The following is a 27,453-nucleotide window of genomic DNA, read 5'->3' as shown; positions in this document are numbered from 1 at the left end:
GTTGACCAGAAATACTTTCTCTTGGGAATAATTATCATAAAGTATCATTTGTATTTAATTGTTACACAAGTGGGGGGTAGAAATTCAAAAAGGGGTGAAAAATGGAAAGAGGACTGAAATTTTTTTTTTTTTTTTTTTTTTTTATTTTTGGGACAGAGAGAGACAGAGCATGAACGGGGGAGGGACAGAGAGAGAGGGAGACACAGAATCGGAAACAGGCTCCAGGCTCTGAGCCATCAGCCCAGAGCCCGACGCGGGGCTCGAACCCACAGACGGCGAGATCGTGACCTGGCTGAAGTCGGACGCTTAACCGACTGCGCCACCCAGGCGCCCCAAGAGGACTGAAATTTAATGATAAGTTGGCAGAACATGGTGGACAGAGAAATTTTTCATCAGGTTTTCTAGATGTGTACGCCTGATCGTTAGCCACTAAAAATTAGAATAGTTATATGAAGTCAGAAGAGATCTAAGAGTGGGACACTAGTGATTATTACAGTTTAATAACAGAAAACAAGGCTATCCAGCTAGTTGGGCCTTCTATACCCTTGTAAAGGAACATTATTTTGGAAGTTGGAAAATTTAAGTGCTGTGACAATATCAGTAGGTCTGTGATACTGAACAATTTATTTAAATCTTTGATGGTTATGAATGACAATTACGCTTTTAAAAATTATGAAACACTTTTTTATCTGTGAAATGCAATGGTTTCTGCTTCTGCTTGAGAATATTTTCTAATTTTAGCTATAAAAGCATCTATTAGAAGTATATTACGTATTTAATGAGATCATTTTTCATTTTTCTTTGAAGCTCTGCAGGGACAAGTTGTTCAATTCAAACTCTCAGACATTGGAGAAGGGATTAGAGAAGTAACTATTAAAGAATGGTAAGTTATTCTGAAAAAAATTTTCAGTCAATGTAAAAATAATGTGTGCCAAAATAAGTGGGAGTTATTTAAGTTGAGAAACTTCTTTCTTAACGATTTTTTTTTCTTTGTTAAAGCAGTAAGGTAGTTTGTATTGCTAATATGTTGTTAACACAATTCATCATACATCAGGATATTTTATTTGATGTAATTTATTAAGAATTATTTTTTCTTTTTTTTCTTTCTTTTTTTTTTTTTAAGTTTATTTATTTTTGACAGAGACAGAGTGCGAGCATGAGCTGGGGAGGGGCAGAGAGAGAGGGAGACACAGAATCCGAAGCAGGCTCCAGGCTCCAAGCTGTCAGCACAGAGCCTGATGTGGGGCTCAAACTCACGAACTGTGAGATCATGACCTGGGCCAAAGTTGGACGCTTAACTGACTGAGCCACCCAGATGCCCCTATTTTTTCTTCTTTTAAAAAACTTTTTCACTGCCCACTCATCACTTCAGCTAAAAAAGAGAATTAAAAAAAAAATTTTTTTTTAATGTTTATTTATTTTGAGAGAGAGAGACAGAGTGTGAGCAGGGGAGGGACAGAGAGAGAGGGAGACACAGAATCCAGAGCAAGCTCCAGGCTCTGAGATGTCATCACAGAGCCTGATGCGGGGCTTGAACCCAGGGACAGTGAGATCATAACCTGAGCCAAAGTCAGACGCTTAACTGAGCAACCCAGGCGCCCCATCAGCTAAAAAAAGAGAAATTAACCTATAACAGATGTTAACTTGATATGACCAGGTGTTTTGAATGGCGTTTGTGTATGAACTTATTATTAATTTGCAGACTATTTTAAAATCATAATATAAGCTAAGCTCTCCTTACTGTACTGGAAATGACCTCAGTAAGAATGCAAGTACATTTGACTCACCATTCTCTGACAGTTTGCCTATATTTTTAGAATAGGTTCAAATTTAATACCAAAAAGTATTAATCAAAAAGTAGTTTTGGGGGGCACCTGGGTGGCTTAATCCGTTAAGCATTCACCTTCAGATCAGGTCATGATCTCGCGGTTTGTGAGTTCAAGCCTCACATTGGGCTCTGTGCTGACAGCTTGGAACCTGGAGCCTGTTTTAGATACTGTGTCTCCCTCTCTCTCTGCCCCTCTGCACTCGCACTCTTTCTCAAAAAATAAACATTGGGGCGCCTGGGTGGCGCAGTCGGTTAAGCGTCCGACTTCAGCCAGGTCACGATCTCGCAGTCCGTGAGTTCGAGCCCCGCGTCGGGCTCTGGGCTGATGGCTCAGAGCCTGGAGCCTGTTTCTGATTCTGTGTCTCCCTCTCTCTCTGCCCCTCCCCCGTTCATGCTCTGTCTCTCTCTGTCCCAAAAATAAATAAACGTTGAAAAAAAAAAATTAAAAAAAAAATAAATAAATTAAAAAAAAAAATAATAAACATTAAAAAAAATTTTTTTTAAATAATTTTTGAAAAGGCTAAAGATTTTTCAGAAAAAGGCTTGAAACAGAAGTAAAAATCCTCTACTGCCTTAGTCCTCCTTCTACCTCTTTACCTTTCACTTTTTAGAAAAAAAGAAACACTTCTTGGTAGGGAACGGATTTTTAAAGGTATCTAGAAGTAGCAGTTAAGATGAATAGATAGTCTCTCCCCATAGTCTTATACTATTGAAGATCCCCTTAAGAATCTGATTTAGCCACCTGAACATTCTTTCTCTGTAGCTCTCCCTATTATTGCTTTGTAAATTACAAAAGGAGAAGAGCATAATTGTGCCTTACAGTTATGTCTCTAGTGGCACTGTGAGATTTAGGAAATGCCAATGGACCTCGAATCAGAAGAGCCCAACTCTGAAACTTATTAGCCATCTTGCCTGGGACTTACTTTGTCTTTGCTGAGCCATTGATTCTTAATGTGTAAAATGGGAGTAACGGTACTTACTCTGCCATCTGGCAAGGGTTCTTGAAAGAATCAAATAATGCAATGTATAGAAAATGCCTTTAAAATCTGCGAAGTGTTATGTACATTTAAGTTACTGATATGTTCTAAGACCAAGACTAGTCTTTGTAGATTGTAGATATTTTTTCACATTTCTTAATTTCTACCTCTTTTTAAATCTCTAGAGTTATTTACTTGAAATAAGGTTTTAAGGTTTTGGAAACGGAGATAATTTCACTCCTAATGAAAATTAATAGTTCATTAAATTAAAAACACATATTTGACTAAAGTTTTTCACACTGTTCCTTTTTTTTTTAAGTTTATTCCTTTATTTTGAGAGAGAGAGAGAGCACGCACACAAGTGGGGAAAGGGCAGAGAGAGAGATGGGGAGAGAGAGAATCCTAGGCTGACTTTGCACTGTGAGCTCAGAGCCCAATGTAGGGCTCTAACTCATGAACCATGAGATCATGACCTGGGCCGAAGTTGGATGCTTAACCAACTGAGCCACCCAGGCACCTCTACAAGTTCTTTAAGAAATATTAACAGCTGTCTTGAATTCTGTGTGCTTTTTCTCTAGCTTAATATCTATAAACCTCGGGGCACCTGGGTGGCTCAGTCAGTTAAGCATCCAACTTTGGCTCAGGTCATGATCTCATGGTTCATGGCTCTATGCCCCATGTCAGGCTCTATGCTGACACCTCAGAGCCTGGAGCCTGCTCCGGATTCTGTGTCTCCCTCTCTCTCTCCTGCTCCCCTGCTTGCACTCTGTCTCTCTCTTCCTCAAAATAAACATTAAAAAAAATTTTTTTTTAAATCTATAAATCTCAACTCAAGGGAAAAAATCTATATTTTAATGTAGTTTGTAAAATGCTAAAAAGCAGAATTCTGTGCCACACACAGAGAATAGAAATTTGAATATATAGGAAGCATGATTTAATAGAAGGATGTGTTTATATAAGTGGCACTAAAACCTTATGTTTTCTTAGAACTTGTAGGAGCAAATATATGGATAAAGAAGAAAAACACTTCAATTTCAAAAAGCTTTTGACAAACTTCCACAACAAAAGTTTGGATTATATATGTGCTATCATCCTAAAGTCAATTTAGTCTGATATTAATACAACTAATTTAGTCTGATATTAATACAGCCATTCCCAGCTCTCTTTTGGTTAATGTTTCCATGATTTTTTTTAGCGTGTATGTTGTGAATGTGTGGTGTTATTGTGTGATGTGTGTGTGTTAAATGTGTGATCTTTATGTGACAATAATGTGGTATATGTCTTGAGTTGGTATGTGGTTTATGCATTTTGTGAGTGTTGTGTGTGTGGAGTGTGTTAGTATGTGTAATGTGTATGGTGTGTGTGTTGGGTATGTATGAAGTGTTTTTTTGTGTGTGGTGGTGTATGCAGGGTGTGAGTGTTGTAAGTGCAGTATTTGTGTTTGTGTCTACTCTATGTGTGGTATATGTGTGGTGTGTGTGTTGGGTATGTTTTATGTGTGACTGTGTGGTGTGTATGCCTGGTGTGTAGGTAATATATTTATGTGTGAAATGTGTGTCTATGGTATTACATGTGTGGTGTGTGTGTTGTATGAGTGTTGTGTGTTTCTTGTGTGTTGGTTATATGTGTGCTGTACGTTAGTGAGATACATGTGTTTGTGTCTTTTGTGTGTGTTGTGTGGTTGTTTATGTAGTATGAGTGGTATATGGTTAGGGCATGTGTGATGTGAGTTTGGTGTCTGGTGGTGTGTGTGTAATATATGTGTGGTAAGTGTATATGGTGTAAGTATGGTGATATGTGTTGGGTATATGCTGTTTCTTTTTTCTTTTTTTTTAAATTTTTATTCTAATTCCAGTTAACATGCAGTGTCATGTTAGTTTTAGTTTCAGGTGTGCAAAATAGTGATTCAAAATTACATCTCTCACCTGGTGCTCATCAGGACGAATGCACTCCTTAATCCCTGTCACCTGTTTAACTGATCCCTCCACCCACCCCCCACTCTGGTAACTATCGTATTGTTCTCTGTAATTAAGCGTCTCTTGGCTTGTGCCTCTGTCTTTTTTTCCCCCCCTTTGCTTATTTGTTTTGTTTCTTAAATTCCACATATGAGCGAAATCATATGGAATTTGTCTTTCTCTGACTGAGTTATTTCACTTAGCGTTATACTTTCTAGCTACATCCATGTTGTTGTAAAAGGCAAGATTTCATTCTTTTTTATGGCTGAATAATATTCCATTATATGTATATACCACAGTATCTTTATTCAATAATCGATGGACACTTGGGCTGCTTCCATATCTTGACTGTTATAAATAGTGCTGCTATAAACATAGGGGTGTATGTATCCCTTTGAATTAGTGTTTTTGTATCCTTTGGGTAAATACCCAGTAGTGTGATTGCTGGATAGTAGGGATTCCTATTTTTAACGTTTTGAGGAGACTCCATACTGTTTTCCTCATTGGCTGCACCAGTTTGCATTCCCACCAACAGTGCACAAAGGTTCTTTTTTCTCCAATCCTCACCGGCACCTGTTTTTTCTTGTGTTGTTGATTTTAGCCATCCTGATAGGTGTGAGGTGATATTGCATTGTAGTTTTGATTTGCGTATCCCTGATGGTAGGTGTTGACGAGCATCTTATCATGTGTCTGTTGGCCATCTGGATGTCTTTGAGAAATGTCTGTTCATGTCTTCTGCCCATTTTTTAATTGAATTATTTGTTTTTTAGGTTTTGAGTTTTATAAGTTCTTTATACATTTTGGATACTAACCCTTTATTGCATATGTCATTTACAAATATCCTCTCCCATTCAGTATGTTGTCTTTTAGTTTTGTTGGTTTTTTCCTTCACTATGCAAAAAGCTTTTTATTTGGATGTAGTACCAATAGTTTACTTTTGTTTCCCTTGCCTCAGGAGACATATCTAGAAAGAAGTTGCAATGGCCTATGTTAAAGAAATAACTGCCTGTGTTCTCTTCTAGGATTTTTATGGTTTCATGCCTCACATTTTGGTCTTTAATCCATTTTGAGTTTGTTTTTCTGTATAGTGTAAGAAAGTGGTCCAGTTTCCTTCTTTTGCATATACCTGTCCAGTGTTCCTAATACCATTTGTTGAAGCAACTGTCTTTTTCCCATTGGATATTCTTTCCTGCTTTGTGAAAGATTAATTGACCACATAATTGTGAATTAATTTCTGGATTATCTGATCTGTTCTATTGATCTATGTGTCTATTTTTGTGCCGGTTGCCATATTGTTTTGGTTACTGCAGCTTTGTAATATAACTTGAAGTCTGGAATTTTGATCCCTACAGCTTTGCTTTTCTTTTTCAAGATTGTTTTGGCTATTCAGGGTCTTTTGTGGTTCCGTACAAATTTTAGGATTATTTGTTCTACTCCTGTGAAAAATGATGTTGGTATTTTGATAGGGATTGCATTAAATATATAGATTGCTTTGAGTTGTGTAGACATTTTAATAATATTCTTCTAATCCATGAGCATGGAATGTCTTCTCATTTCTTTGTACCATCTTTAGTTTTTTTCATCAGTGTTTTATAGTTTTCAGAGTACAGGTCTTTCACCTCTTTGGTTAGGTTTATTCCTAAATATCTTATTATTTTTGGTGCAATTATAAATGAGATTGTTTTCCTAATTTCTCTTTTTGCTGCTTCATTAGTGATGTATAGCAATGGAACAGATTTCTGTACATTGATTTTGTATCCTATAACTTTACTGAATTCGTTCTTTAATTCTGGCAGTTTTTTGGTAGAGTCTTGGATTTTCTATATATACTATCATGTCATCTGCAAATAGTGTAAGTTTTACTTCTTCCTTACCAATTGGGAGACCCTTTATTTCTCTCTCTCTCTTTTTTTTTTTTTTTTGTCTGATTGCTCTGGCTAGGACTTCCAGTACTATGTTAAATAAAAGTGGTGAGAGTGAACATCCTTATCTTATTCCTGTCCTTAGGGAAAAGCTCTCAGTATTTCCTCATTAAGGATTATGTTAGCTGTGGGTTTTTCCATATATGGCCTTTATTATGTTGAGGTATGTTCCCTCTAGATCTGCTTTGTTGAGGGTTTTTATCATGAATGGACATTGTACTTTGTCAGATGCTTTTTCTATGTCTATTGAAATGATCATATGGTTCTTGTCTTTTCTCTTATTGATGTGATGTATCATGTTGATTGATTTGTAAATATTGAACCACCCTGGCAACCCAAGAATAAATCCCTCTTGATTGTGTGAGCGATTTTTTAAAAAAAGTATTGTTAGATTTGGTTTGCTAGTATTTTGTTAAGCATTTTTGCATATATGTTCATCAGGGATATTGGCCTGTACTTCTCTTTTTTAGTGGAGTCTTTATCTGGTTTTGGTATCAGGGTAATGCTGGCCTCATAGAAGGAGTTTAGAAGTTTTCCTTCCTTTTCTATTTTTTGGAATAGTTTGAGAAGAATAGGTATTGACTCTTCTTTAAGTGTTTGGCAGAATTTGCCTGTGAAGCCATGTGGTCCTGGGCTTTTGTTTTTTCACTACTGATCCAATTTCTTTGCTGGTTGTCCAAGTTTTCTATTTCTTCCTATTTCAGTTTTGGTAGTTTATATGTTTCTAGGAATTTATCCATTTCTTCCAGGTTGCCCCAATTTGTTCGCAGATTTTTTTTATAATGTTCTCTTATAATTGTTTGTATTTTTGTGGTGTTGGTTGTTATCTCTCCTCTCTCATTTATTTGAGTCCTTTTTTTTTTTCTTGAAAAGTCTGACTGGAGGTTTATCAATTTTATTGGTTTTTCTAAAGAATCAGGTCCTGGTTTCATTGATCTGTTCTAGTGGATTTTTTTTTTTTTTTTTTTTTTTTTTTTTTAGTTTCTATACCATTTTTTTTCTCTAATATATATCATTTCCTTCCCTCTGCTGGTTTTAGGTTTTGTTTGTTGTTCTTTTTCTAGCTCCTGTCGGTCTAAGATTAGATCATTTATTTGAGATTTTTCTTGCTTCTTGATGTAGCTCTGTATTGCTATAAACTTCCCTCTTGGAACTGCTTTTGCTGCATCCCAAAAGCTTGGAGCTTGTGTTTTCCTTTTCATTTATTTCCATGTACTTTGTAAATTTCTTCCTTTATTTCCTGTTTGACCCATTCATGTTATTTAATCTCCATGTATTTGTGGTCATTCCATACTTTTTCTTGTGGTTGACTTCTAGTTTCATAGCATTGTGATCAGAAATGATGCATAGTATGACTTCAGTCTTGAATTTGTCAAGGCTTGTTTTGTGGACTAATATGTTATCTATTCTGGAGAATGTTCTCTGTGCACTTGAAAAGAATGTGTATTCTGCTGTTTTAGGATGGAATGTTCTGAATATATCTGTTAAATACAGCAGTCCAAAGTGTCAATGAAAGCCATTGTTTCCCTATTGATTTTCTGTATAGATGATCTGTCCATTGATATAAGCGGGATGTTAAAGTCCCCTACTATTATTTTATTATTATTGATTAGTTTATGTTTGTTATTAACTGTTTTATGTATTTGGGTGCTTTCATGTTGGGTGCATAAATATTTACAGTTGTTCTATCTTCTTGTTAAATTGTTCCCTTTCTTGTTATGTGATTTCCTTCTTTGTCTCTTGTTAACAGCCTTTGTTTTAAAGTCTATTTTGTCTGATATAAGTATTGCTACTCCAGCCTTCTCTTGACATGCATTTGCATGATAGATGTTTCCGCATCCCCACTTTCAACCTGCAGGTGTCTTTAGGTCTAAAATGAATCTCTTGTAGGCAGGATATAGATGAGTCTTGTTTTTTTATCCATTCTTTCACCCTGTGTCTTTTGATTAGCATATTTAGCCCACTTAACATTCAAAGTAATTATTGATAGATACGTGTTTTTCATCATTTTATTATGTTTTGTGGTTGTTTCTGAAAATTTTCCCTGAACCTTTCTTGTCTTTCTTTCATTGTTTGCTGGTTTTCTTTAGTGATATATTTGGATTTCTTTCTCTTTATCGTTTGCATGTTTATTAGTGGTTTTTGATTTGTTATTACCATTAGGTTTGTATATAACATTTTCTGTGTATAGCAGTCTATATTAAATTAATGGTCATTCAAACACATCCTTCTCTCCTCTGCATGTTTTAAATATATGATGTCATATTTTACAGCCTTTTATTTTGTGAATTCCTTGACTGATTTTTTTTATAGAAATATTCATTTTTATGCAAATTGGTGCAGCCGCTCTGGAAAGCAGTGTGGAGGTTCCTCAGAAAATTAAAAATAGACCTACCCTATGACCCAGCAATAGCACTGCTAGGAATTTACCCAAGGGATACAGGAGTACTGATGCATAGGGGCACTTGTACCCCAATGTTTATAGCAGCACTCTCAACAATAGCCAAATTGTGAAAAGAGCCTAAATGTCCATCAACTGATGAATGGATAAAGAAATTGTGGTTTATATACACAATGGAATACTACGTGGCAATGAGAAAGAATGAAATATGGCCTTTTGTAGCAACGTGGATGGAACTGGAGAGTATGATGCTAAGTGAAATAAACCATACAGAGAAAGACAGATACCATATGGTTTCACTCTTATGTGGATCTTGAGAAACGTAACAGAAACCCATGGGGGAGGGGAAGGAAAAAAAAAAAAAAAAGAGGTTAGAGTGGGAGAGAGCCAAAGCATAAGAGACTGTTAAAAACTGAGAACAGGGGCGCCTGGGTGGCGCAGTCGGTTAAGCGTCCGACTTCAGCCAGGTCACGATCTCGCGGTCCGTGAGTTCGAGCCCCGCGTCGGGCTCTGGGCTGATGATGGCCCAGAGCCTGGAGCCTGCTTCCGATTCTGTGTCTCCCTCTCTCTTTGCCCCTCCCCCGTTCATGCTCTGTCTCTCTCTGTCCCAAAAATAAATAAAAACGTTGAGAAAAAAAAAAATTAAAAAAAAAAAAAACTGAGAACAAACTGAGGGTTGATGGGGGGTGGGAGGGAGGGGAGGGTGGGTGATGGGTACTGAGGAGGGCACCTTTTGGAATGAGCACTGGGTGTTGTATGGAAACCAATTTGACAATAAATTTCATATATTGAAAAAAATATATTCATTTTTACTGCTTTTGTGTTTCCTGCCTTTATACTGTCACTCTCAGTCTCTCCTTTCCATTCAAAGAGACCCTTTAATTTTTCTTGCAGGGCTGCTTTAGTGGTCATGAACTTGTTTAGTTTTTGTTTGTTTGAAAAACTCCTTATATCTCCTTCTATTCTGAATGATAGGCTTGATGGATAGAGTGTTCTTGGCTGCAGATTTTTCCCATTCTGTACTTTGAATATACCATGCCACTCTCTTCTGGCTTGGAACTTTCTGCTGGAAAATCCCTTAATAGCCTTATGTATTTTTCCTTATATGTTACTATCTTTTGTCTTGCTGCTTTTAAATTTTCTTTATCACTGTATTGTTGCCAGTTTGATTACAATATGTCTTGGTATGGATCTGCTTTCGTCTATTTTGATGGGGGTTCTCTGTGCCTTCTGGATCTGGATATCTGTTTCCATCCCCAGATTAGAGAATTTTTCAGATATTATTTCTCCAAATTTTTTGCCCCCTTTTCTCTCTTCTTCTGGCACTCCTATAATATGAATGTTATTATGTTTGATGGAGTCACTGATTTCCCTAAGTCTGTTGTCATTTTGTATAATTCTTTTTTCACTCTTTGTTCAGCTTGATTACTTTCCATTACTGTGTCTTCTAGATCATTAATTCATTTTTCCGCTTCTTCCAGCCTGCTGTACATTGCACTAAATGTATATCTAATCTTGCTCTTTATCTCTGACTGGTTCTTTTTATTTCTTTTCTCAAATCCAATGAATATTTTTATGATTATTGCTTGAAACACTCCATCAGGCATGTTACTTGTATCTCTTTTGCTTAGATCTCCAGCCATGGCTTTTTTCCGGCTCTTTCCTTTGGGTCAGATTTCTCTGTCTTCACATGTTGTTTAAGTCTCTGTGCCTGTTTCTTTGTGTTAGGAAAGTCAGCTACATCTCCTGTTCTTGAGGGTAATGGCCTTATGAAGAAGAGGTCCTGTAGTGACCTGCCATGTAGTGTCCCCTATTCCACAGGGCCTAGTGCTTCTGGGGTTTCTTCAATGTGTATGGAATGTTCTCTGCTGTTCTTTTCTGGCCACTTTGTCCTTCAGGCTAATTGTCTGCCGAGACTCTGTTTGACTGTTGTGGGCAGACTTTGGTCTCTGGCCTGACTGTGGTACGTTTTAATTAGGTGTGCTCTGGTCTGCTTGTGAAATGACACCTGTTGCCACCACTGCTGGAACTGAGGCTTTGCAAAACTCCCAAATTGGGACACACAGTGGTGGTAGGGGTTTGGGCCAGTTTTCTGGGGGATGGGTGTCACTGTGCTGGGACTGAGGCAAGCATGACAAAGAAGGGTGGTTCCATTGGAGCGTGGAGTAGGAGATGTGGGACTTGCTGTAAGTAAGCTAAGTTATGAGTGTCAGCACTGCTCTGCCTCCTGCAGGTGCTCTTGTGCTTTTGCTGGGTGGAGGTGGGGATGGCACCGTCAATGCCTTTGTTTCTGGAGGGTTCTATATGTGAATGCTGCCTCTCTGGGACATACTCTGAGATGACCAAATAACCTCCCCACCTTGTGACCCAGGTGCTCTTGAGATCACTGTTTGCACGCTGTATTTCTGCAGGCTGCTTGCCCTGCCTTCTCTCTAACAGCAGCCCCAATGCCTTCAGACTGTCTGAGCCAAGCCTGCTGACCTTTAAAGCTCTAGGCTTTACGCCCCTCTGGTTGCAGGAACTACCAAAATTCAGCCCATCTCGCTTTCCAAACCAATTGCTATGGGAATCAGTTTTATTCATGCACTCCCCTGTGTGCTAATCTGTCTCTCACCCTTCTCTGCCACTGTGGCTCCCTCCTTCCTGCAATGGCTGATCTATTTCTCTCCCAACCCATGACTCTACACATCCTACCTTCATCGATGTGGCCTCTTCTCTACCTGTAAGTTATGGAGTTTGTTCTGTCAGTCTTCAGATTGATTTCTGGGGTATTTAGGATGATTTAATAGTTATCTAATTGTATTTGTGGGACAAGGTGAGCCTAGGGTGTTCCTGCTCCACCACCATCTTCCCCTCCGGCATGATATTTTTTTGTGTGTCCTTTTACTTTCAACCTATTTGTGTCTCTTGTAGATGGCACATGGTGAAATCATCTTTTGAAATCCATTTTTCCAATTTATGCCTTTTATTGGCATGTTTAAGCCACTTACATATAATGTAATTATGGATAAGGTAAGATTCACATCTGCCATTTGCTGTTTGTTTTCTGTATGTTTTATGTGCTTTTTCTTTATGTATTTCTCCATTACTGCCTTCATTTGTGATAAATCGATATTTCTACTGTACCATTTTAATTTCCTTGTTTCTTTTACTATATATAATTTTTAGTTACTTTCCTAGTGGTTGCCCTGTGGCTTAATAAAAAACAATGTAGGGGTGCCTGGGTGGTGCAGTTGGTTAAGTGTCTGACTTTGGCTCAGGTCATGATCTTACCATTTATGGGTTTGAGCCCCGCGTCGGGCTCTGTGCTGACAGCTCAGAGCCTGGAGCCTGCTTCAGATTCTGTGTCTTCCTCTCTCTCTGCTCCTCCTCTGTCTCTGTCTCTCTCTCTCTGTCTCTGTCTCTGTCTCTGTCTCTCAAAAATGAATAAACATTAAAAAAAAATTTTTTTAAACAATGTAATTTGGGTTAATACCAACTTAGTTTAAATAGTGCATTAAAAACATTGCTCCAATATAGATTTTTCCTTCTCCCCTGCCTTTTGCTATTAGTGTCTTATGTATTATGTATTTAAACATTATAAGCCCATCAATAATTTTTTTTAATTTATATTTTAGTTAACATACAGTGCAATATTGATTTCAGGAGTAGAATTCAGTGATTCATCACTTATATACAACACCCAGTGCTCATTACAACAAGTGCCCTTCTTGGTACACATCACCCATCCAGCACATCTCCCACCCACCTCCCTCCATCAACCCTTAGTTTGTTCTCTATCAGTAAGAGTCTCCCTTTCTTTTCTCCCTCCACCCCCTGCCTTCCCAAATGTTCTTCTGTTCTGTTTCTTGAATTACAAATATGAGTGAAATCATAGGATATTTGTCTTTCTCTGATTGACTTATTTCTCTTAGCATAATACATTCTAGCTCATCCATGACATTGCAAATGGCAAGATTTCACTTTTTTGATGACTGATATTCAGTTGTATATATTTGGGCTCTCTCCATAGTTTGGCTATTGCTGATAATGCTGCTATAAATATTAGGGTGCATGTACCCCTTCAAATCTGTATCTTTGTATCCTTTGGGTAAATACCTAATAGTGCAATTGCTGGATCATAGGATAGTTCTATTTTTAGTTTCTTGAGGAATATCCATAGTGTTCTCCAGAGTGGCGGCACCAGTTTGCATTCCCACTAACAGTGCAAGAGGCTTCCCCTTTCTCTGCATCTTCAACACCTGTTGTATCTTGTGTTGTTAATTTTAGCCATCTGACAGATGTGAGGTGGTATCTTATCGTGGTTTTGATTTCTATTTCCCTAATGATGAGTGATGTTGAAAATCTTTTCATGTGTCTGTTAGCCCTCTGGATGTCTTCTTTGGAAAAGTGTCTATTCATGTATTCTGCTGGTTTCTTAACTGGTTTGTTTGTTTTTTGCGTGTTGAGTTTGATAAATTCTTTATAGATTTTAGTTACTAACCCTTTATCAAATATGTCATTTGCCAATATCTTTCCTGTTGTGTAGGCTGTCTTTTAGTTTTGCTGTTTGTTTCTTTCACTGTGCAACTTTTTATCTTGATGAAGTACCAGTAGTTCACGTTTGCTTTTGTTTCTTTGGCCTTTGGTGACATGTCTAGTAAGAACATGGAACAGCCGAGCTCAAAGAGGTTGCTATCTGTGTTCTCCTCTAGGAGTTTGATGGTTTTTTGTTTCATATTTAGGTCTTTCATCCATTTTGAATTTATTTTTATGTATGGTGTAAGAAAGTGGTCCAGTTTCATTCTTCTGCATGTTGCTGTCCAGTTTTCCCAATATCATTTGTTGAAGAGACTTTTTTCCATTGGATATTCCTTCCTCCTTTGTCGAAGATGAGTTGACCATATAGTTGTAGGTCCATTTTTGGGTTTTCTGTTCTGTTCCATTGATTTATGTGTCTGTTTTTGTGCCAGTACCATACTGTCTTAATGACTACAGCTTTGTAATATAGCTTGAAATCTGGAATTGTGATGCCTCCAAGTTTTGTTTTTCTTTTTCAGGATTGCTTTGGCTATCTGGGATCTTTTGTGGTTCCCTACACATTTTAGGATTGTTTGATCTAGCTCTGCAAAGAGTATGGTGGTATTTTGATAAGGATTAAATGTGTAGATTGCTTTGGGTAGTATAGACATGTTAACAGTGTTCTTCCAATCCATGAGCGTGGAATGCTTTTCCATTTCTTTGTGTCCTCTTCAGTATCTTTTATAAATCTTCTATAGTTTTCAGAGTACAGATCTTTTACCTCTTTAGTTAGGTTTATTTCTAGGTATCTTAATATTTTTGACGCAATTATAAATGGGATTGATTCCTTGATTTCTTTTCCTGTTGCTTTATTATTGGTGTATAGAAATGCAACAGATTTTCTACACATTGATTTTATATCCTGCAACTTTGCTGAATTCATGTATTAGTTCTAGCAATTTTTTTGATTGACTCTTTGGGGTTTTCTACATAGAACACCAATAGTTTTTTTTTTTATTTTTACTTTTTTTAAGTTTTAAAACTTTAATAAGTTTAATGTTGGAACTGTATGTTTCCATACCAATTGGCACAATTTACATCAAGTTTTACACTTATTCATTTTTGCAAAGACATCATATACACAAAGATACATATTCAGTAACTGGGAAGTCATAAAACTTCTAATCTAGACTTTCAGGTTTGTCCAATCATGATACTTCTAATAAGGATCATCAGCATACCAGTTTCGCCTCTTCCAAAAAGATGTTGTCATTTTATCTAAGAGCTTACTCTGGGTTTTATTGCAGAACGCGAATTCCCTCAAGCGCCTTTTTCTTGCAGTTGTCTTTTTCCATAATTTTTTCTTATAACCAGCCTTCCTCCTTAGCCACAGGCCAGAATGAAGTCGAAGAAACCTGTAGATGACACCTTTCACAGTCTTTCTCTTCCCTTTCCGTGAACTGAAGTATGTTACGGTTCTGACTGGTAGCTTGAGGACATTTGGAAGCAAGGGGGCCGCTCTATTGAGGATTGCTGCAGTATGTCCACATGTCAGGTTTCTGACAGACGTGGCAAGTCTGGGAGCAGAGGAAACAACTGGTGTCTGCAGAGAACTAAAATGCCGGGTGGACAGTGCAGAACTAAGACAGGCATTCTTGACACCGTTTTGACAGGCTGAAGACACCAAAATATTCAGGGGCCATAAGACCCCTGATGCAGCTCTGAAGGCACGGGCAAAGGCAGAGGCCGCCATCTTGCCATCCCCGAACACCAATAGTTTTTAAAGTATTGCTTTATACACTTGTCTTGTAAATCAGATAGAATTAAAACGGGGCACAAACAAAATATCACAGCTTGCATATTTACCTATGTAATTACCTTTATTGATATTCTTTATTTCTTTATGTGAATTTGAGTTGCTATTGTCCTTTTATTTCATTCTGAAGGACTGCTTTTAGCATTTCTTGTAGGGCAAGTGTACTAGGAACAAATTTTGTTTTCATTTATTTGGGAGTGTATTCATTTCTCCTTCATTTTTGAAAGATAGTTTCGTAGATATAAGATGCTTGACTGTCTTTTTTTTCTTTTAGCACATTGAATGTATCATTCAACTACCTTTTGGTCTCCATGGTTCTGACTAGAAGCCATCTGTTAATCTTATAAGAGTTCCTGTACTTGATGAATGTGGTTTTCTCTTGCTGATTTTAAGATTCTCTCTTTGTCTTTCAGCAGTTTGATTATGATGTGTCTAGGTGTGGCTCTTTTAAATTTGTCCTATTTGGAGTTTGTTGAGATTCTTGCATGTGTACGTTAGTGTTTTCATCAAGTTTAGGAAGTTTTTAGTCATTATATCTTCAAAGATTCTATCTCTTTATTGATATTCTTTATTTGGTGAGAGACACCATTTTCTCCTGTGTCCTTCTAATTGTTTAGATATGGTTTCCTTTAGTTCTTTGAATATTTAATTGTCGATTTAATTTAACTTTTATTAAAGTTAATTAGTAACATTATTATTATTTTTTAAAGTTTATCTATTTTGAGAGAGAGAGGGAGGGAGAGAATGTGCATGAATGGGGGAGGCTCCATGCTGTCAGTGCACAGCCCAATGCGGGGCTTGATCCTACAAACTGTGAGATCATGACCTGAGCCAAAATCAAGATTTGGACAGTTAACTGATTGAGCCACCCGGGTGCCCCATAATATTAATTATCGTTAATTAACATCTTGGCATCTTCAGGGATGGTTTCTGTTGACCACTTTTTCCCTCCTGTGCACGTGCCATACTTTTCCATTCCTTTACATGTCTTGTAATTTTATGTTGAAAACTGGATATTTTACATAAAATAATGTGGCAAATCTGTGGTAAGATGTATGGACATCTCATTACCCAGATCTTCCTTTTAGAACCTCTTGTTTGCCTCAACTTTTTCACTGCCTCAGCCAGTCAAGATTTTAGACAATTGCTATGGACTGTTTCTCAGCAAACACCCTGAGAAAGCTGAGTCAGATCAAACAAGAACAAGCTCTGTGAGTGGCATTTTTTCAGAAAGCTGCCCAATGAGTCAAATAGTAAGTGTTCTCTGGGAGTATCGCTTTTTGTGGAACTCCAGACTTGGGTCTGCCCTTGCTATGGCTGTAAGACTGCTGATTTTTTTTTCTTTTTTTTCTTTTTTTTTTAATGTTTATTTATTTTTTAGAGAGAGCACGAGAAGGCAAGGGGCAGAGAGAGAGAGGGAGACAGAATCTGAGGCAGCTCCAGGCTCTGAGCTGTCAGCACAGATCCTGTCGTGGGGCTCAAACTCACAAACCGCGAGATCATGACCTAAGCCGAAGTCAGATGCTCAACCGACTGAGCCACCCAGGCATCCCTGGCTGTAAGGCTGTTGATTTTCACAACTAATGCTGAGCTGGGGAAAGGAGAATGAGAATAGAACCAGTTAAAATAATAAAACTAGCTGTTTTTAATGAGGTTCAGCCAGTTTTCCTGAATAAGTCTTTCTTGGTTGTCACAGGCCTTATTGTAATTTCTAGAATTCTGAAAAAGGCAATTTTTAACAACTTCTCCAAGTATACTTGTTACATTTATAGAATGGCAGAATCCTGGAGGTCCTTAGCCCGCCGTTCTAGAAGTGTAAGTTTTCTATATGTGCTTTTAAACCTAGTTTCTATGTCAAGGGTGATGTTTTATTATGGACTAAGAACTGGTTAAGACAGGAAGACAAGGAATAAGAATGACTGAGCAATTATCTTAATGAAGAATTGATGGTACTGAGACAGAAATGTGCTAGACACATCAAGAATGGTATTAGAACCAAAGTTATATGTTGAATTTCAGATTTGGTGCCATTCGTCCTATTCTGTTTGCGGAATAAGAGTATCTAGAAGAGCCTTCTAAAGCATACCTAAGATGATTAAAGAGGAAAAGAGACTCATATACAAGGACATATTAAAATAATTGTAGAAACAAAGATTGAGAGAACTCAATCCAAAATTCATGAAATTACAAAGAATATGCGTTAGGGATATCAATTTTTGGACTTAATTATAGAAATAATAGGCATCTCTTAAAGTTTGGTAAAGGCTAATATAAAATAATGAAAGGAAATAACATTTTTAAAACATTTTTAGAACTGCTTCCAAGAATTAGGTGAGGCATAACCCCTGAAAAGTAATTAAATTTTTGGATTATAGATCTATAGATGGTTTTTAAAGTTTTAGTATTTCTTGAGGATACATTAAAGAGACTTTGGAAGCCTTTATAGTCTTTTCTGAAACATTCTTTGGTGCACATCTGGGACTAATTGCTGTGCTAGATGGATACCAATCTAATTCAGTGTAGCATGTAACATTGTTAGGATGATTAGTATTATATACTTACAATTGGTCATGTAAAAGTGTTTTGTGTCTTTTTCTTTTAGGTATGTAAAAGAAGGAGATACAGTGTCTCAGTTTGATAGCATCTGTGAAGTTCAAAGTGATAAAGCTTCTGTTACTATCACTAGTCGTTATGATGGAGTCATTAAAAAACTGTATTATAATCTAGACGATATTGCCTATGTGGGAAAGCCATTAGTAGACATAGAAACGGAAGCTTTAAAAGGTATTGTAAATGTGTTCATCTGTTTTGCCAAATTGATTACTGTTGTCCTTTTGTCATTGGTACCAATTAAAAGAGATGTTTACTTTTAATAACTTACAGGGTTTAATTTGGTGGTTTGAAGCTGTAATCAGGAAAATAGAAAAGATCTTCTGCGATGAATGATTATCTTTTGACCAGTTACCATGTTAGAAACGTACACATTAACACTGAATTTATCTGGGAGCCTGCCTTCTGGAAGCCTTAGTATTCAGAGAACTGATGGGCTTTCTCAGGAATTAAAGATTCAGGCCCTGAACACTAGTCACTAATAACAAAAACTGGAGTATGCAAAAGATTAAATCTAACATAATAGGATTGTTGTATTTTCCACTGATTCAAAAACAAAAACACTTTCTTGGGGCACCTGGCTGGCTCTGTCAGTGGAGCATGCAACTCTTGATCTTGGGGTTGTGAGTTCGAGCCCCTCTTTGGGGATAGAGATTACTAAAAAAAACAAAAAAGAAATATTAAAAAAAATACTTTCATTAGTAATGGTTATGAAGGCCAAACTTCTGGAAGGGAAGTGGAAGAGAAAGGAAGGAAAATCATAATGAAAAGTGAAGAAACTAGCATTTAGAAAAAGCAACAACCATGGAACTTATAAGCAGTAGATATCCTGACAAAAGCGAATTCCTTGTGAAAATATTGCAGAGGAAAGCTAAAACAGTGGGCTCTCCTGGTATTGGCAGACAGCTAGATGGCTGTCTACCTCGGAAGTTCCTTATGGCATTTTTGTGATACGTTAAAGTTATGTCATCTAGGAAACAGCTCTGCTATGGGGGATGCGGGGATGGGGCTGGAGGTGGCTTAAGTTTTGTGATGTAGTCCTAAGCCAGCAATCTGTCTGAGAAGTGCTGAAATAGAATAGAATACTAATAGAATTTTAGTAGTATCATTCGAAAGTCCAGAAGAATTCTGAATTACAGTGGCTGGTTGACTTGTAATTCTGCAGACTATATACTTAATACTAACAGTAACAACAATCACTAATTCCACAGTCATACTTGACAGTTTATGAAAAGTTTCACTGTTATTTTATTTATCCTTACTTGTGAAGTATTCCAGTTTAATGGATGAAGAAACTAAACACAACCTATAGAGGCTCGGCAATTTGCCCAATGGTCAGTGACTGAGCCAAATTTTGAACTCCATGGCCTGTCTTTGTCCAGATTATTTTCCACTATGACATGTTGCCTCCAGAAGGTGGAAGATGACTTATTGAAGTCTTCCTATTATTTATTTAATTTCTACTATAAAAGGATATGTGTGCATGTAGCAAGCTATAAAATGCAGAAAATCGAAAATAAGAAAATAAAAACATATTCCTGCTACTCAGAAATCATCACTCTTAACACATGAATGTATATCACTCCAGACATTTTTCTAAGCTCACACATACGCACTGAAGTCATTTTTTACCAGAGTAATATGTTGTGTTTGCTGTATTCGAATCTGTTTGCTTAATTACGTACGTGTTTTCATGACAATGATTTCATTTTATCTGATGATCAGACTGTATTTAAATCTCCCCAGTTGACCCCAGAATGTCCTGGAAATTTCAGTTGGTTTGTTCAAACTAGGGTCCAATATGGGAGTCTACATTGCCCACGGTCTCTCTTCACATGACTTACACTCTCCCACATGTTGCTTCACGACACTGACTCGTGGAAGGGACTGTGCCATTTGTTTTGCAGAATGTCACACTTTGTGTCTTGTTGCTTTTCCATGACGGTGTTTGACTTGTTCTTACCATGGTAAGTTCCTGTAAACTGAAAGCAAGTTTCAAAGGCTAGGTTCAAGTTAAATATTTGGCTAGAATATATCATGGGTGATATTGTGTACTTCATATTGCTTCACATCAGGGCACCATAACATCTAGATTACCTGCTGTAGTGACGCTCAGTGTAAACAGTGAATTGGGATAATGATTCCCTTGCCCCGTCATTGTACAGTTACATTTTATCCTTTGCAGCCTGAAAGTTACCCAGGTGGTGTCACTTTGGCACTATAATCATTTGAGAATCCTGGCCTAAATCAACAACTGCTTTGGTGGTTGTGGAATGATGATTTTTTTTTTTTTTTTGATTCTGTCAGTATCTTTACATTATTAGCTGGCATTATTCTGTAAAGGGGCACTTCACCCTCATCAGCTGGGCCTATTAGTTACCCTGAAATACAGTTCCTGCTGGAAAAACAGAATAAATGGTTCATCCTTTTCCCTTGCCAAGGAGTTGCTTTGATAGCCCCTTCAAATAGTGATATTAAATTTCTAACTTTCTCTTTGTGTCTATTCAGTTGATTTGCTGTGTTTAATCTATTATAATCATTCTTTTTAATGCTCAAATTGTTAGTAGGAGTGACCCTTTCAAGGTCGCTCCTGGGTGTTCTTTTAACATGACCTCATTAATTTTCAAAAGCTTCCTTGCTTTTGACACAGGAAGATGATCTGAAAGTCACCTTGTACATTCCCTGCCCCAGATCTGGAATTAATCTATTTCTTCGGGGCTCTTGTTCCTTTTAATGTGGCATGGACAAGAGACCATAAAGTAGGTAGTAGGGGTGTTTCCTTTTATCTTGATTGCCAAACTTCTATTGAAAGGCATGATTTAAGAATATTAAAACCAAAAAAGAATTCACCTTTTAAAATTACCTGAAACACAAAATTATTATGGTGGATCAATGACTTTTTTTTTTTTTTTTTAATTTAGTTAGGACCTAGAAAGGAAAGAGGCACAAACTGAAAGCACTGAATCCTAACCACTAGACCACTAGGGAGCAGCAGTCTTGGCACAAACTGAGGCAAGCAAAATGCTGAACACTATTATGGATGTCATTGAATTAGAACACCCTGACAGGCGCTTTAAACCAGATTTAGATACCAATCTAGACCATCCAAAAAAAAAAAAAAAGAATTATTTATATGAACAAGTAAACAATTGAGATTTGTGGATTTTTTAAATTAAAAAAAATTTTTTTTTAATTTTTAGAGAGAGCAAGTGCACACATGAGCTGAGGGGAGGGGCACAGGGAAAGAGAGAGAGAATCTTAAGCAGGATCCACACTGAGCACAGAGCCTGATGCGAGGCTCAATCCCACGAGCACGACCTGAGCCGAAATCAAGAGTCACACACTCAACTGACCGAGCCATCTCAGCACCCTGAGATTTATGGGTTTTTTTATTGTTCAGTTTTATTTTTAGAGTTTATTTTGGCGTTTCAAATGACATTCAACTTAACAAATCTTGATATATAGCAAATTACAAAATTATAGAACTTTTTGAGAATACGGGTATTTTTTTCTAGAGAATTGTTTCACAAAAATTAATCTCTACAGCATGAATGATTCTCAAAGAAATTATGTTGAGCAAAAGAAGCCAAACCAAAAAGAAAACATGCTGTATGATCTATGTGCATAAAATTTTAGAAAATGCAAACTAATCTACAATGACAGAAAACTGATTAGTGTTTTCCTTGGTATAAGGAATCTTTTGGAGCTGGTGGACATGTTCCTTATCTTGATTGTGGTGATGGCTTACGTGTATATACATACTTCACAGTTTATCAAATTTTATATTTTATATTTGTGCAGTTTATTGTATGTCTGTAAAAAAATGAGACTGTGTTGGTTATGTTCAGAGTGAAAAGTATCTGATAGTATTTCTCATAGAGAACTGATCATTTGCTAGCTATTCTGTTTTGTTTGCCAGAGTGTATTCTGAACAGTTATCTCGCACTGTAGTTTCATTTTGCTTTTACATTTATGTTTTATTGTATTTTTTTACTATAAGAATAAACTGTAAAGCATAACCTATATATAAGCAAGCCTATGGAACAGTAGATTCAATTTACGAAACATTTATATATCCCTCTCTTTAATTTTAGAAATGGGACAGTTTCTAAATATTCTGTGAACCTTTTCTTAAGAATTTGTAATAATATTGAATTTATATTGTTTTTTTGTTTTAGTGCTAGTAAAACCAATTATACTATAAATAGAAAATTACCAAACAAAAAGTCTTTTAGAAGTATAAAATATATTATTTCCATTTTACAGGTGGAAAATAATTATAGCATAGAACCCTTAAGAGTATATGATCAAAACTAGACATCTTTTTTTTAAATTTTTTTTAATGTTTATTTTTGAGAGAAAGAGACAGAGCATGATCAGGGGAGGGGCAGAGAGAGAGGGAGACACAGAATCTGAAGCAGGCTCCAGGCTCTGAGCTGTCAGCACAGAGCCCAGTGCGGGGCTTGAACTCAGGAATGGCGAGGTCATGACCTAGGCCGAAGTCAACGTTTAACCAACTGAGCCACCCAGGCGCCCCAAAACTAGACATCTTAATAGTAGTATTGGAGATTAATCCTGTCTTCTAATGCTTGTTTAAATAATATTCTCTGGCACCACCTTTTGTAACATGGTGGTGTTGTCTCCTTTCCAAGGCTGGAGCATCAAGGTAATTTTGATGAGGGAAACTCTACTTGTGATGTCCAAGTCCCATCTATGAGTGCTTTGACCGTAGATAGACCTCTACTTGAAAAGAGCTTACTGGGGGCGCCTGGGTGTCTCAGTCCTTTAAGCATCCCACTTCAGCTGAGGTCATGATCTCGCAGTTCGTGGGTTCAAGCTATGCATTGGGCTGTCTGCTGTCAGCATGGAGCCCACCACGTGGCTCAGTCTCACAAACCGTGAGATCATGACCCTGAGCTGAAATCAAGAGTCAGGTGCTGGGGCGCCTGGGTGGCTCAGTGGGTTAAGCATCCGACTTTGGCTCGGGTCATGATCTCGCAGCTTGTGAGTTCGAGCCCTGCGTCAGGCTCTGTGCTGACAGCTTGGAGCCTGCTTCTGATTCTGTCTCCCTATCTCTCTGCTCCTCTCCTATTCATGCTCTGTCTCTCTCTCTCTCTATGTCAAAAATAAATAAACATTAAAAAACAATTTTAAAAAGAGGTGCTTAACTGACTGAGCTACCCAGGCACCCTGATTTTCTTTTAAACTTTATATATTTTACTCCTTCTTAAAGTGAGGGTATTGAGTATAGCCTAAAATCTTTTTTCATTATGCAAAAACATGTTAGTGAACATTTATTATTCTGGAAACAACATAATTCTGCTTCTGGCTTTTTATTTTTCAATCTACTTCTTAGCATTATCATTGTGCCAGGCCAACACTCTCCTTCCTAAATTTCCAGGAACACGGATAACTAAGTTTGTTAAGAAGTGTTTACTACGAAGAGAAAGTAGGATCTGGTTGAGAGTCTAAATTCCTATTTTCTGGGGCAAGGGCATGGTTTTAATGCTGAGGCCACATGGCAGCTGTTTTAGGTATTCTGATCCTGAAGCTATGTGCAGGATTAAATTGCCAGAATGTTTGACCACCAGATAACTAAGAGGTCACTATACCTAAGTAATCCTAATTGTGGAGACTTGCCACCATGGGGAAATATTAAGGAAAGAGAGGAAGGAACATAAACTGTAGCAGAATTCTTTATAAAACTAATATTATTCTTGATTATATTGCATTTATCCTTTAACATCACCACCTATCATCGATTGAATGCTTTCTCTTTGCTAATGCTATATACACATTATTTCATATAATCATATAGATTAAATTATGTAGATTTTTGTCTGCATTTGACATGTGCAACACTGAGACCCACAGAGATTTAATATCTTGCCTCTGGTGACATAGCCAGTAACTGATAGAACTACAATTTGACCCCAGCTTTGTTTAATTCTAAAGCCCATGTTGCTAACCACTTTGTTCCACTGAAAATTCTATTCAGAGCCTCTGGGTATCAGCTCCATTCTGCATCTCGAACATTGGGAATGAATTCCTAACACTGTTGATACTCATGTTTGTGAAGTTCTGCTATAACAATATCAGTTAAGGTGTCCCACAGAGTTTATAATATTAAAATGTTTGCCAGGATTAATACAATGTTCTGAGTTAAAGATGTCATTTAATTAAATTACATGTCATTTAATTAAATTACACCCAGTGGCATAAGTTGCATGGTATAATGCCCGAGCATAGTAAGTACACAACGAATGGTAGGTAGGACTTAGTTTTATTCAGCCAGTTATAGACTGAGTTGATTGTATTAGCTATTTCAGTAATTTGAAGTGAGAAAGAAAATGCAGTGAGATCTCATTGATTGGAGTGTCATCAATTCTCAATTCATGATGATTTATATAGGAACTAAAGTTGACAGTTGTTCTACAAAAAAAGGTCTTCCTAAGCAGTTTTGCAGAGACCAAAGCTTAAAACATTTTACGAAAACACATTGTTTCAAACACCCTGAGTGCTCAAGTGCTTCAAAACGTTTTCTCCAGAAAAATTTCCCCAATTATGTGAATTAATTGACTACTTACTGTCATTTTTAGAAATATTTCTTAAAATACCTAAGAATGTGTCAATTTCAGTTTTAATATTTTCTTAAATTAAAAAAAAATGTTTATTTATTTTTGAGAGCAAGAGCATATGTGGGAGACGGGCAGAGAGAGAGGGAGACACAGAATCCGAAGCAGGCTCCAGGCTCTGAGCTGTCAGCACAGAACCCGATGCGGGGCTCGAATTCACAATCGTGAGATCATGACGTGAGCCAAAGTTAGACGCTTAACCAACTGAGCCACCCAGGCACCCTTCAGTTTTAATATTTTTACTAATTCAAATGTTTTATTTAGTTAATCTGAAATAATAGTTCTATTATAAATTTGCTTCACATGAGGAATATCAGCAACACTAAATTGACAGTTTTCATGACAAAAAGTGCTTATTTACCAGAGTTCTTTTGTTGCTCTTTAAAAAATTTAATTAAGTCTTTTAAAACTCTGTATTCCTAAATCCACTACTAAAAGAATAAACTCCCACATATCAGAGTATAGTGTTAGAACCATGAAAATCACATCCCTTGGGGAGAGTTATGACATTTTAGGTTAGCTTTAACTCCATCCTCCTTAGAGTCTCTTTGTACATTGATAAAAGTAAGAAATCTGCCCTGCATTCCTGTAACAGTGTTGTGATCATCACAGGAGAAAATGTTTGTATACACACTTAGAAAATGATCTAAAGTACTACATAGGTGGTAATTTAGTGCTGAAGAGAGCTTTCTTCCAACAATTATATGACTGTTTCAAATAATATATAATATGAATGACTTCTCACCAATGTTTTATTACTCATATTTGTACTCAAATTATTATTCTAAAAGGCAGTCCTACTTTGTCATATATCAGAATGTTTTCCAGAAAGGTGAGTGGCAATAAATTCAGTGATCTTTTGGAAACCTGTAACTTTTGTATATATTTGGGCTTTTATATATTTCTCATATTTTCAGCAAAAATACACATTAAATCAGGTTAGATTTGGAATTCCTACGTTTGAATTCCCTTGGTTTCCCTTTGCACCTTAGTTCCTAATGCTCCTTCTTTCTTACTAGTTTCTCCAGTAACTTTAACAGATGTGGACAATACTACAGGTTTCTCAAATTACAACAAAATTATGCCTTGAACAATAGGAGTTGTATTCTAGCTTCTTTGACTACAAAGAAAATTCACTAGTGCCATGAACTAATGGAAACAGCACAGGGTGAGTCAACCCTAGGAATGAATCCCAGCTCTTCACAGTTTTATTAGCTGTGTGAACTTGGGCCAATCCTTCATCTTTGAAGTATCAATTTTTTTAAATCTATAAAATGGGATACTAACACCTATCTTATACAGTTGGAGTAAAGATTAAGTTATGATATTGTATATGTAGTGCAGTATTTTACCTATAAAAGGTGCTTGTGGGAGAGGAAAAGTAATTCACCTACTAACCTTCTGAGTTCTTAGCTGAGACTCTTGTAATAAAAGACAGATTAACAAGAGAGAAAGAGAAGTTTATTAACATGTGTACATACTCATCTATACATGGGAGACACCCAGGGAAAGATGAGTAACTCAAAGAGGTAGCTTTAGAGTTCAGGCTTAAATAGCATTTCTATAGGGAAAGGGGAAATGGGAAAAGTCCTCTTAGGGGAGAGTAAGTAGTTTTCGTGGAAGTTGAATGGGTCCTTAGAGAATAGATGGGAGGTATGACAGTTTGGGACAAAGTTTGCTGACTTCTACTCTCCTCTTTTATAAGAATCAATCTTCCCTGGTGGATGAAACTCCTAGGGAGGGGATTTATGACAGTGGAGTTGCTTCTGGAAGATCCACCTTTAGGTGTATGAGAGTTCAGAGAATGTCTCTGCCTGCATTTGCTGTTTTTCAAGTGCTTGCAGCTCAAAAGAATCACTATACCAAAGTGGCATATTTGGGGTGGCATATTCTGCTACCCTTCATGCGCAACACAAGTTGTTTTGTTTTCCCTTTGTCTCCTTCTGGGGAAATGTGAGAGCTCCACTGGGCCAATTCATAGACCAGTGAGGAAGAATGAAGAGACTGTTTCCATAGGTGGAGCAGTGGAGAATTGTTACTGGCTTTGAATCGAATGTCAAAGCAAATTCAGTTGCCTGCTTTCAGAGGCTTAGTCTCTAATGCACTTATTCCCACAGAGACTTCTGCTATGCAGCATTGATTTCCAAACATCAGACTCTGACAATGAAATGCTCTCAAACGCTTTTTTGTTTTGGGTTGCAAAAATACATGCTAATAGCCTGGAAAATACATGCTAATAGTCTGGGGTACTTTTTCTTCTATAGATATTCTAGATTTAGAGAATGGTCCAACCAAATTAGCATTAGCCATGAAAATAAAATCTTCCACAGCATTCCTTAAGCTGTATTCAAAGCAGAGAAAAATTATAAATACTTTATTATTTGGGGAAAGCATTTTAAGATTGTCACAGATTTTACATGATTCTTTCATGTAATTTGTCTTACATTTGACTCTTATTTTATGCTATTTGTAAATATGAGAAATTTATTAGGAAAGTGTTTAAAATACAAAATGTTTAAAACTTATTGAAGAAGTTTTCATTTTTTAAGTTGTAGCTGCTGCATGATTTTTACAGAAATGAAGTAAACACCAGGTAATAATCATTAAACTACCAGGTGCCAGTACACCCCTCTGCTCTCCCCCAATTGTTTCCCAATATGTAGTTGTGTTTTCCCATTTTGAAGTAGCCTGACTAGTATGCTTCTGACTATAAATTTTAAGTTGAATTTATTTGTGTATTATAAGCCACTAAGCTTATTTTTATTTTTTTAACATTTTCAACTAAAGAGTACCATTTTACCTCGTTACC

At 36.9% G+C, this 27,453-nt stretch overlaps 2 protein-coding genes across 3 annotated transcripts in view; one reads left to right on the top strand and one right to left on the bottom strand.

Annotated features, from left to right (window-relative positions):
- The window catches only part of DBT (dihydrolipoamide branched chain transacylase E2), a 54,577-nt gene that overhangs the window by 8,838 nt on the left and 18,286 nt on the right, over positions 1-27,453 (top strand). For both annotated transcript variants that reach the window (XM_030325363.1, XM_030325362.1), the window contains exons 3-4: positions 808-883; positions 18,002-18,183. In XM_030325363.1, coding sequence (XP_030181223.1) covers positions 808-883; positions 18,002-18,183 — 258 coding nt within the window. The remainder of the gene's footprint in view (positions 1-807; positions 884-18,001; positions 18,184-27,453) is intronic.
- On the bottom strand, positions 14,781-15,342 carry LOC115520748 (39S ribosomal protein L35, mitochondrial-like). The gene has a single exon (XM_032594344.1). The coding sequence runs from the start codon at positions 15,334-15,336 to the stop codon at positions 14,803-14,805; it is 534 nt and encodes a 177-aa protein (XP_032450235.1). The 5' UTR covers positions 15,337-15,342; the 3' UTR covers positions 14,781-14,802.

Source organism: Lynx canadensis, chromosome C1 (genome assembly GCF_007474595.2).
Source record: "Lynx canadensis isolate LIC74 chromosome C1, mLynCan4.pri.v2, whole genome shotgun sequence".
Taxonomy (NCBI): domain Eukaryota; kingdom Metazoa; phylum Chordata; class Mammalia; order Carnivora; family Felidae; genus Lynx; species Lynx canadensis.
This window is presented reverse-complemented; position numbering and strand designations above follow the sequence as displayed.